At 29.9% G+C, this 11,784-nt stretch overlaps 2 protein-coding genes across 3 annotated transcripts in view; one reads left to right on the forward strand and one right to left on the reverse strand.

Moving 5' to 3' along the window:
- Positions 1–6,960, reverse strand: part of LOC108904194 (angiogenic factor with G patch and FHA domains 1) — a 23,677-nt gene extending 16,717 nt beyond the window's left edge. Inside the window, exons 1-4 of one of the 2 annotated variants that reach the window (XM_018706648.1) lie at positions 6,596–6,960; positions 6,317–6,529; positions 4,764–4,937; positions 804–924 (exon numbers count right to left, since the gene is read on the reverse strand). In XM_018706648.1, the coding sequence (XP_018562164.1) occupies positions 804–924; positions 4,764–4,937; positions 6,317–6,529; positions 6,596–6,817 (730 nt within the window). In that variant the 5' untranslated portion in view covers positions 6,818–6,960. Of the gene's footprint in view, positions 1–803; positions 925–959; positions 1,042–4,763; positions 4,938–6,316; positions 6,530–6,595 lie in introns of both variants that reach the window. The other variant, XM_018706649.1, reaches the window with a different exon arrangement.
- Positions 6,961–8,434: 1,474 nt separating this feature from the next.
- LOC108904192 (hydroxymethylglutaryl-CoA synthase 1) lies at positions 8,435–11,012 on the forward strand. Its single transcript, XM_018706644.1, has one exon. The coding sequence runs from the start codon at positions 8,687–8,689 to the stop codon at positions 10,076–10,078; it is 1,392 nt and encodes a 463-aa protein (XP_018562160.1). The 5' UTR covers positions 8,435–8,686; the 3' UTR covers positions 10,079–11,012.
- Positions 11,013–11,784: the final 772 nt, after the last annotated feature.

Consider the following 11,784-nt stretch of genomic DNA (forward strand, 5'->3'; position numbering starts at 1 on the left):
TTGTAATAATAATAATAATAAGCTTTATTTTCCTCAAAGACAAAAGACATTGTATAGGAATAGTCATACAGCAAGATACCTTAACCTACTTACTACATACTAAACAATAGTTGCAATTTCAACATACATTAATTAGAAAAAAATTCATTCAATGTATAAAATGTACTGTTCTTGAATGTACTTGAAGTTTTGAAGTACTTAAAAGTAGTACAGTAAAATAAAATTGATTTTATATCTGTTGAATATTTAAATATTACCAGTTATCAGTGGAATTGAAAGAAATTTTAGAATATGCCTGCGATATTTTTTTTTTGATTTTTTAGTTACCACTATACATTTTTAAGTACAACAGAAACAAAAAATATATACTTTTGAAAATTTTAGGATTTATGAAATAATTAGAGAGGGTTATAAATTGGAGATAAGGGGGTTTTACCATATTAGCAGATTTTAGAAAAATCTCTCATTTATGATTTCATGAATAATCAGTCCTATGTGACACTTCATTCTTAATTATATTAATGCCCTGTACATATAAAAAATAATTGAAATCATACAAAGCGTTAAAATTTGAGAAGGGCGTTCAAGATCAAACCTGAACACTACATTTGATATAATTATAGTTAACAGCCTTCTAGATCAATTAAAATTGTAGAGTAATCATACTAGAAAATAATGTTTAAAATTTAAAGATTTTTTTTATTGACAGTTTTTCTTATATCATTAAAATGAATGGCAAAGCTAGTCAGGAGAAAAGTATATTGCAATCGGAAACGTTAAATTTACTAAAAATGTATATGTACCACTACTATCAGATTTATTGTCTTCATCAGTGTAGTTATCGCTGCTTTCCGAACATTCGCCTTCTTCAATGTCTATTTGGGGACGAGAATCTTCAGCGCCGCGTTGTCGTTTAGGGGTGTCCTAGAAACAATACTGTGTTACTCATTTATACGTACCAGTAGCTAATTTTCGTAGATTATTTATATGCATTTTATTGAAGGAATGCATTAGGCCCTCCATATCAGAAGAGTTCTTTACCTGCAAAAAATAAATAATGGTTACACACAAGGTTAATTTTTTAATCTTAAAATAAAAAAAAAATCAGTTTATATGTCAGTAAATGGATAACAAATAATTTAAATATAAACATCTAAAACTTGCTTCTAAAAATATAGAGCATTTAGAATAAGAGCAAAAAATTTAAGGATTAATTCTACTCATAAAAATAATGGTACAAATTTATGACAATTTAAAAAAAATAATATTAACTGAATTATAAAGGTGTTGTGAAAATGAGTGCAAAACATTTAAGATGTGATAGAATATAAAAAATAAGATGATTTTTTCCTATGGATCATGGGCCTATCATCTTTTGTTTTTGAAGTCCAGGGAGTCAAAGATCTATCTATCTATCTATATATCTATCTAATGCACAATTATCCAAATATTACAGAACAAGGAACCAATGGTCCGCCACTGCTCACCTGCGCAACATATAACAAAAGGCTACTTATATACTACTGATTCATTTTTGTGTCGCTCATGGGTTCCCGGCTTTGTTCTGTTCATCGGGGGGTACCCCCAATGCGTACCCAAACCTCAAACAATCGATGGCTTGACCAATAAAAAAGACGTGACCAAATATGGAAATGGCATCATCAGCCTTTTCGTAACTAAGAAGAATGGATATAAGGCAATGTTACAGAATTAGAAACAGTGACGGTTTCAGTTATTTGCTGATACTGCTGATTTTGCTGATGCTGCGGATTCTGCAAAGATCAAGTCACTGATCATCATTGTTGCTTAAAAATGTTTTCTGACGAAATCATTTTCCTTAAAAACCTGTAACTTTTTAAGGGCTGTATTAAGGTAATTCAATCTAAATTGGTTTAATTTTATCTAAGAAAACTTTTAATCCTCTTTTTTAATCCTAATTTTAATATTAAGGAATAAAAGCGTATTGACTTTAGGACAGTCAATTGGAGTTTTTATTATATTAAAGTCTGTTTTTGTCAAAAACAGTGTGTTTTTGTCAAAAACAGTGTGATTTTGTCAAAAACAGTGTGTTTTTGTCAAAAACAATGTGTTTTTAATGAATGGAATAAGAATAGCATTTTTGTATACAGTGAAATTTCACATTTTAAGTTAAGGCAAGATATACTGTTAAAAAAGTTAACCTCAAAAAAGTTGTCATAAAATGTTATTGGGAGAAATAGTGTGTGTATTCCGTAATTAGCTCAGTAGAATTTCAGTAAAACGCACTAAAAGTTTTGTGGAGGGATTGGCGGCCTTGCTATAAAGAAACTGGGAAAGTAGCAGTAAATGATTGCTCCGAAAGTTCGAAATTTGTTAACTAAAAACCTTACTGATAGACCGCACATCAATAGCTGATGCAAAATACAGTGTATTCATTCTTCACTAGGTTTATTCACTGATTTCCCTAGCAGGTTGCCTACTCCTCTTAACAAAAATATTTAATGTGTTTTACTCAAATTCTATTGAAGCTAATTACATAACGGATCCAGTAACTAGCAACCTCTAGAAAGAACCAGTGGCGGATTTAGCCGGAGGGCGCGCGCCCCTCCCTGAAAATTTCTAAACAAAATTTTCTAAATTATGTTCATAGTTTTTCTTGCAAACAAAATGTTACACCGCAGTTACACGATTTAAACCCCACAAGCTGAAGTAAAAGCAAGTTGAATATTTAAGGAAACATAAACAGGCGAATTAAACCCCAGATTAGTGGGGGAAGCGAGTACAATACTCGTGAAATTACAGACAGGCAGGTTAAACTCTAGATAGGTTGGGAAAAGCGAGTTCAATGCTGTAAAAGCATAAATGATTTAAAAAATTTTTAAATTGCCAAGTTCATATAAACGTTTAAAGCACCCATTTTATTTTGTGTTAAATAGTTATGCATATATTGGTAATTCGACTTCTTTAAAAATCGGTTACAAATCAAAACTTTAAACTGAAATTTCGTTCATTGGAAAAGAATCAATGAAAATGAAACTTTTCAATGATATTTTATCAAGAGTAGTCATAGTTATGACGAATTTAAAAAAATTATTCAAATCATAATAGCATATGATCATTGCAATGAAAAATATTATCCTATCATGAAGTCTTCATTGAAGCCACTTTCAACACTTCTGATTTCTGTTGCAACAGCAGAGCGTAGTTTTTCAACATTATGAATTCTTAAGTCATGGATGAGATCAAGAATTACTGAAGATCGTTTAACAGGCCTTGCACTTCTTTATATTCATCGAGACATCAACATAAATATAGATGACGTTATAAATCGTTCTGCAAAAACCAAAACAAGGGTAACTGATTTTCTTCTATAAAATTAATCTTTTATATTTAGATTTTTCTTGTGAAATATTTCTTTTCTGTATTAGTTTAAAATTGTATTTTTATAAACTTTTTATAAAGGCAATTTGTTATATGACAGCTATAATTATGAATTTCCTTATTATCTAATAACGATATTAAAAATTTACTTTGAAGAGTTGCAAGGCAATATTTTTTATTACTAATAATTAATATTTTTAATTTTATAATCAAGTACCTATCTGTCTAAGTAAAGACGCTATGTCAATATTCTTTCTATTATTATTGTGATTATTATATTATTACTAACTATTTTTACATTGCGCCCCCTCCTCATAAAAATCCTAGATCCAACGTTGGAAAGAACCGACCTTTAGAAACTTGTACCATTATTTTCATAAGTTTCTACTCACCTAAACTATTTTACTCATATCTTCCAGACAACCCTTTATAATAATAATGAATAAATGTTTAGAAATATAAAATATTCCATGCAGGCGAAATTTTTTGTTTGGCTTAAAACATTTTAATTCTAATTTAGTCATGTATCACCATTTAAACAAAAAAAAATCAGTTGCTTACAGAAAATGCACTGTAGGTACTTAGGGTTACTAAATTTAGAGACTAAAAAACGAGTTACACTGGTAGTGTAACTAGTGTAAAAAAAGTTAAAAATTCGATTTATCAAAAACTATTTTTGGACGATTAAAAAATTATTTAAATAAATAAATATTAAATACTTTGTAAAACAAGATTATACTGTGTAAAGAAAACAAAAATAAATGATCTAAGAAACATATACCTATTTCAAACAAAAATAATATAATAATAATGGAAGAGTAATTAAATAAAACAAATACACCCAATAGGCTTAAAAAAAACATAAAACTAATACAACTCGACTATAATTCTCAATTAAAAACATTCTACCCATATCTTTTCAGTTACATTATGTTATGATGTTACCAGCTAAATCAGCTGAGTAATTTAGAGAAATAGCAATAAAATCGTAGTCAGTACCGGGTAGTGATTGCTTAAAAATGGGAATTTTAGAGTGTTCTACACAAGGTACTGTAAAAATGAAGGAATTTTCCACTTGAATCAAAAGGGTTGACACAGTACCCAAAATATAAATGTTTTTCCAAGTTTTTAAGGCACATTTGATTTTTAATAATGAAAATAATGACAAAAAATACCTCATTCTAAATAAAGCTAGTCAAAATATCTCGCCTGCAGCTGATAAAAAAAAATTAAAACAAAATACCTACTCAAATATCTGTTGTAACTGTTTCTATCAATTTGATTAGTCATGCCTTACAATAATTACTGTATTATTAAAAGCTACATTAATAAAATGTAAATGACATAAAACTGTAATTGTCTATTATAAAAAGCTCAAAGTAAAATTCAACACTGATGATTACTTTCGTTTTGTGCCCACTTTTACTTTTTCGTTTCCCTACAACATCCTCATTTTCTTTTTCTCTTCGAATTGAGGATTGAGATATTTGAACTTGGGAGTGATACTCATAGGACTGGGTCTCCTGGTTATACTTTAAATAAGTTCCTGTAGTGCCATCGTAATACAGGCCATATTCCTAAAAAATATTTAGTAGGTACCACTGGTGTCATAAAATGCACGAAAATATATTTTTAGATAAATAAATCATTTTCATTTTTTTTTTTTTTGGAGAAAGCATTTTATAAAACTAAAGAACTAAAGAATAAAAGAATAAAAGAATAAGAATAAACCTGAAAGCCCTTACTGAAAATGTATTAAATGTTTTGTAAGTAAACCACATATACCAAGAAAATAGTACATTGTGTAACGAGTGAGGAAAAGTTGCCAATAGCGCTATGTCAACTTTTCCGAACGAATTGCACATACTATTTTCTATCACAAGTGCGAGCCGTTATGGGACCTTAAGCGCAACGCTGGAGTGTTGCGTTATGAAAATAACATCACGCAGTTGTACTATCTGGCATTTTCCGTGCATATAACCCTCTACGCTATAGGTCCCATAGCGAGCGCGCTTGATAGAAATATGTTTTATATGTCTTATAATAACAATTGTAACAAAGTAATTTCAAGAACATTTAGAGAATCTGCTGCCCTTTTCCATAAATAATAAACAAATTAAAATAATCCTCATTAGTATAATTTAAACGATTCCCAGACATTCTTATTTAAATTTTTAGCAAAAACTATTACAGACACAACAATAATTTGACAGCTAACTTGACAAATGTCAAATTATTTGAATTGTTTTGGAGTGTTTATGGTCATGGCCAATTTGACAACAGACAACAAACAATTTGATATGAGAAAGTGTCCAAAAAATAGAAAATTGCAAATATCTCTAAAAGTAATAACGAATTTGGCGTCGATATTTTAATTATGCTCGCCTCAGGGACATTGCCATGTTGCCAAATTTTCAAATTTTTCGCAGTATTTTCCTAGGTATCGATTGACGCAGTTCCCGGTGGGACACCCTGTATAATCAGTAAAAAATGTGTTTGAAATTTTTTTTTAGATGTGGGGGTTCCTCAAAAAAATCGAAATGTTGGCTAGGTTCCGCAAGTCATAAAAGTTTGAAGACCACTGCTCTAGATTAATGTTGCAAAGGTGAACATGTTCTTAATATACATTTGAGGATATTTGTCAATGTTTGGGCATGAACAAATCACTTTGTCATAATGCAAAAGGAAAAGTTTTCTTAATTTTTTCAAATTTTGCATTACCCGAGTGGCATGTAGCCTTTGCATAAATAATGTTTTTATTAGTGCTTTTGTAAATACTGAAACATATTGAGCACTTAAGAAGATATATAATTTAAATTTTATTCCTTAATTTATAATCATTTACTGTCACTTATATTTGATGAAAATCCTCAAAAAAAAAAAAATTCTTTAGCATTTTACAACAATACTCTAGATATTAAAATTAATGTATTACAAAAATATATAATAAATTTACCGCATTGTAATAATATCCTGTATTATAATCATAATACAATCCGGACGTTTCTTCATATACAAAACCTGAATTTTGTACAGCTATTTCTGCAGCCTCCTTAATATCATCTGCTAAAGTCTTAATTTCCTCTTTTGCATCGACATTTGTTTCTCTATTATTAAAACTTGGAGCGTCATCAGTTTGTGTACATATATCTTTACGTTTTTGAATTCTCTAAAAGCATGAAATATTTGTGAAAGACCACAGGATTAATAATGAAAGAATGAAATAAGTACATACCTTTATTCTAGTCTTCCATTTATATATTTTCTTGACTTGTCTCTTTATGATGTTATGTAATTTTTCTATATATTCCATGGCTTCCGGTATATCTTTTAACTTTTCTTTTAAAGTAGGAGTTAACTCATAATTCACATTGTCTATCAATTCTGTTCCTTTGCTAGCAGATTCTTCACAACTATTTTCAGATAATTTGGTCCCATTTTCATTTTCCTTAGCCATTTTCTACATAAAAAATTTCAACTACCAAATTCTTGAGAATCCAGCCTCAAACTTAATATATAGTGCCCTTAGTTAACGTTTTGAATGCTCACAATCTTTTAGAAATAAAAAGTTTTGCAATATTGACAAATGATGACATTTTGTTTTTGTGTATAACCTTAAAGACATTGGCGTAACAAAAAAAAATACAAATAATCCTTACCAGACCCAAGACTGTTTCTGAACCGTAGTAGGTATTAGACAATCGTCTTCAGTTCTGAACCACGTCTTCTAGATGGCAGGAATATGCAAGATATGTCAGATAAAGCTGTAATTCTTATCGTTGTGTTTACAAACAGTTATTATCAACTCTTTAACTTTGTGACGCTTATTATTATTGATAATAAACATATAAATACATTTATAATAAAATCTAAGAAAAGTTATTATTTTCTAAATTAATACTATTAATTTCGTGGCATTATATATTTTATTATATTTTGAAATAGTGATATGACTGTAAAAGAGATATATCCTAGAAAGTAATAGCTGTTTTATTCATGAATAAATTCACGAAGCTCTTTATGAATTAATTCACGAATTTATTTGTAAACGGCTTGGTTTTACACTGCTAGAGGTTTCGTGAATTTCTTTGACACATGAATCAGTTCTGCCAACAAATCAAAGAAGCAAATAAATTTCAAAAATGTCACCTTTCCACTCATCATAATTGTAGTGGTACAGCAGCGGTTACCGTTTTGACACATATTATATAAATATTAGCTTTTTGTAAGTAACAAATCAGTAAAAACAATACAAGACTAGTACGATGACACACAATTATTACATGTTCCAATAATATAACCTCATTACTGATCTGAGGCTGGAAATTTGTTGGGTTGGTACTTCTGAGTTACACGAAGAAAATGACGAAAATTAGAACATGTTCTAATTAGTTAAGAACTGGATGAATAAATTCATTAAGTTATTTGACGGCAGATTTGGGATTTGGTCCATTACGCATAGTCAAATTCTTTGTCGATCGTCTAACCCGTGGTATAGGTACAGCCTAGATAAATGATACTAAGGTACAGTGAGAACTAATAAGATAGAAGTCGGTCCATACCTGGTGATTCTACTGCATGGCGAATGATTTGAGCCATTATTAGATTATGTGATTATAATTCAATGGGGCATGTAGCCCGCACACACAGTAGTTGTTTGTCACAACATTTATTAAGTATAATGTTACTAGATTTAAGTACCTCAGTCAATGTTTGTCCTAAAATGGCGGTTTGATATAATAGATATATCAATTTGTGCTACTTATATATAAAAAACTATTAAAATTTAATTTTGTTATTGTTACTTAATTGTGTTTATACATGTAAATATAGAGATATTGTGTAGTGAACTGTTCAAGAAATGCTTAAGCATATATAAAAAATTTTAAATTTTATTTTAACTTTGACAATAGGAATTTTGATTGAATCAATATCTAGGAACTTTATGTAATTAAAGACTAATTTTCTTCATAGCGAATACTATTTTGCACACGCCTATGGCCGATGTTCCCCTCCATTGATATACCCAAAAGGATTTTCCGTTGCGGTCACGTCACGTCGTCCGCGTCGTCGGTCGTCGTTTCGTTATGTCGTTGTCGTTATGTTCGGCTTGTCTTCTTGCGTATGACAATTAGCCGGTTTAGATTGAGGTTAAATTGGAGAATGGGTAGGGTCTAAACTATTATTGGAATGTTTCATAAGTGGTGGAATAAAAAATTATTTAATAGTATTCGAGAAGACACTAGCGAGCGACATTAGTCAGTTGCAGTCCGCAGCAGGTATCGTGTAAATAAAATAAAAAGTGAAAGAAATCCAGTAAACCACCATGAGTTCTTGGCCTGAGGATGTTGGAATATTAGCTTTGGAGATAGTTTTTCCATCACAATATGTGGATCAAACGGAATTGGAACAATTTGATGGGGTATCAGCAGGAAAATATACAATTGGACTTGGACAACAGAAAATGGGTTTTTGTTCAGATAGAGAGGATATTAATTCCCTCTGTCTTACAGTGGTTCAAAAATTGCTAGAAAGACATAACATAAAACCAAGTGAAATTGGACGCTTGGAAGTAGGTACCGAGACAATCATTGACAAGTCAAAAAGTGTTAAAACTGTATTGATGCAACTTTTTGAACCCTATGGTGTAACTGATATTGAAGGTATCGATACCACAAATGCTTGTTATGGTGGAACTGCAGCATTGTTTAATTCCATTGCATGGGTGGAATCATCAGCTTGGAACGGACGCTTTGCTTTGGCGGTAGCTGGGGACATAGCCGTATATGCAAAAGGTGCTGCTAGACCAACAGGTGGTGTGGGAGCCATTGCAATGTTAGTAGGGCCTAATGCTCCACTTATTTTTGATAGAGGCATTCGTGCCACATATGTCAGGCATACTTATGATTTTTACAAACCTGACTTAACATCTGAATATCCAGTAGTCGATGGTAAATTATCAATTCAGTGTTACTTAAATGCTTTAGATCAATGTTATCAACAGTATTGTAAGAATGTTTCTAAAAAGTTAAATTCTGAAGTAGATATAAGTAGTTTTGATGCAGTTATATTTCATTCTCCATATGGCAAGCTCGTACAAAAGTCACTGGCACGATTAGTTTTAAATGATTATGTACGAACAACTAAAGAACAGAGAACACAAAAATTTTCTGAACTAATTAAATTTAATAATATAAAATTGGAAGACAGCTATTTTGATCGTGATGTTGAAAAAGCATTTTTAAATTATTCTAAGGAAATTTTTGATAAGAAAACTAGCCCTTCACTGCTTATTGCTAGTCAAGTAGGTAATATGTATACACCTTCGTTATATGGAGGACTGGTGTCTCTCCTGATAAACAAAAAAGTTTCAGAATTAGCTGGTAAAAAAATTGCAATGTTTTCATATGGCTCTGGTCTAGCTGCATCATTTTTTTCAATTACGGTAACACACAATTGTGGTCCTTCATCTCCATTACAAAAACTAGTGTCAAATTTAAGTTATATTAAACCTCTTTTGGAACAAAGACAGAAAATTGAACCGCAGAAATTTGAGTCTACACTGGAACTCCGACAAAAAACTTGTCATAGTGCACCTTATGAACCTAATGGTAGTATAGAAAATTTTTTCCCGGGTACTTATTATTTAACAAAAATTGATGAGCAGCATAGGAGATTTTATGATAGAATACCTGTACTAACAAATGGCCATGTTTAATATTGGGATACCAACAATTTTAGTGTACCTCTTTTTCTAGTTTTTATCTTTTTATTTTAGAGGGATCACGTTTTAGTTTGAAACCAATATTTTCAAGCTCAAAATTTTAAAGTGCCTATAGGAGAATCAGTAGTTTACCTAAATTCTAATGGGTAATTAAATTTGTAGCATAGTGTTTTGGTACAAGTTACAAAAACTGATGAATGTTTGTCTCGAAAAATATGTCTTTTTTACGAGTACCTACTCCAGTGAATATTATGTATTATCTTTATTTAATATTTTATGGATTTTTAAAATCATTTTATTAGTTCGTTATAACAAAAATATGTATTTTTCGTTAATATTTGTAATATTATATGTTTGGTAGCATTATTTGAAAATAATGAATTGTTTAACAGTGATTGATGTTTAATTGAAATCGTGGCTAATTTTAAATAATTGTCGCTTAGTGTGTAAGTACTGATGTAAAATATATGTTAATGAGTTATTTATGTGGTAAGCAGGACAAGCTTTAATGTGCAATATAAATGGAAAAAAAATGAGAGAAACATTCATGGACAATAATTATGTTTTGTAAAATAAAAGTCAATTGACTGTACCATACAGGGTGACTGTAATATTACAGTTAGGGTTCAACTTTGAGGGTAAGGTTGCCTAGAGGTAAATATTTACATTGCAAAAAAGAGCTTTAAAAATTATATTATAGATTTTTAACCCTGTCGTATTAATTATTTAATACATTGTTGTTGTACAAATTATGGATTTTACTAATAATTTAATTGTAATAAATAGCCTACTCATTTTAAATTTTGGCACAAGTAATAATGTCTGGGGTATTAGTTTCTCTAAACCAAATATATATTAAGTTTAAGTATGTAATTTATTTATTTTTAGACTGTCACATTTTGTTTTTGGTTTTAGTTATTTATGTATATTAAAGTTATAGAAAGTACTTCCTGGAATTTTATTCACTAAATAAAATATATATTTTTTGCTAGGTATACTCCCGTTAGGTATGATATTATAAAACTGATCAATTTTATTAAAATATTAATATTGAGCCTGCATTTATTAAATTTTTGATTACTTAATTTATTTAAAAGTTGACAATAAAAATGGAACTTACAGTTAGTTTTAAAACCTGATTAATAAGTTTAGAACGATTTTATCAAGGTACTTTTTATGTCTCATGGGATGGGGATATGCAATTTTATATGAGATGAATTAAATCGGATGTTTAATAAAAAGAAAAACATTACAAATTCATGTCTATGTCAACTGATTCAAATAATCTGAAATAATGATAAAATAGAGATTATCTGGATGTATGTAACATCAGGTCAGGTGTTGATGTACACCAGTGGCGTGCAAGAGGATGTCAGAGAGGGTTCAAATGTCTAGTATAATGCCTTGCCAATATATGCCTTTTTACCTAAAATTTTATCACTCATCGTGTTGGGCAGCTCCCCCTTTTGGGGTCTGCATAAACCACTGGATGCAGGTACACAAATATGGAAAATATTATTATATATTTGTGTAATTGTATAATTTTAAATAAACTATTGTTTAATTTCAACTTATAGGTAAGTACCTACTTTTAAAAAATAAATTTTTTATAAACGCAAAAAATATTAATGGTATACTCAGAACCAGAAATAATCAGAATATAATAAATAAAAATAAAGAAGCAAATCATATTTTTTATT

This window comes from Anoplophora glabripennis, unplaced genomic scaffold, assembly GCF_000390285.2.
Source record: "Anoplophora glabripennis isolate ALB-LARVAE unplaced genomic scaffold, Agla_2.0 scaffold130, whole genome shotgun sequence".
NCBI lineage: Eukaryota > Metazoa > Arthropoda > Insecta > Coleoptera > Cerambycidae > Anoplophora > Anoplophora glabripennis.

What these genes read in the sequence shown, in the direction of transcription:
- LOC108904192 (XM_018706644.1), top strand. Translation starts at nt 8,687, where the DNA reads ATGAGTTCTTGGCCTGAGGATGTTGGAATATTAGCTTTGGAGATAGTT.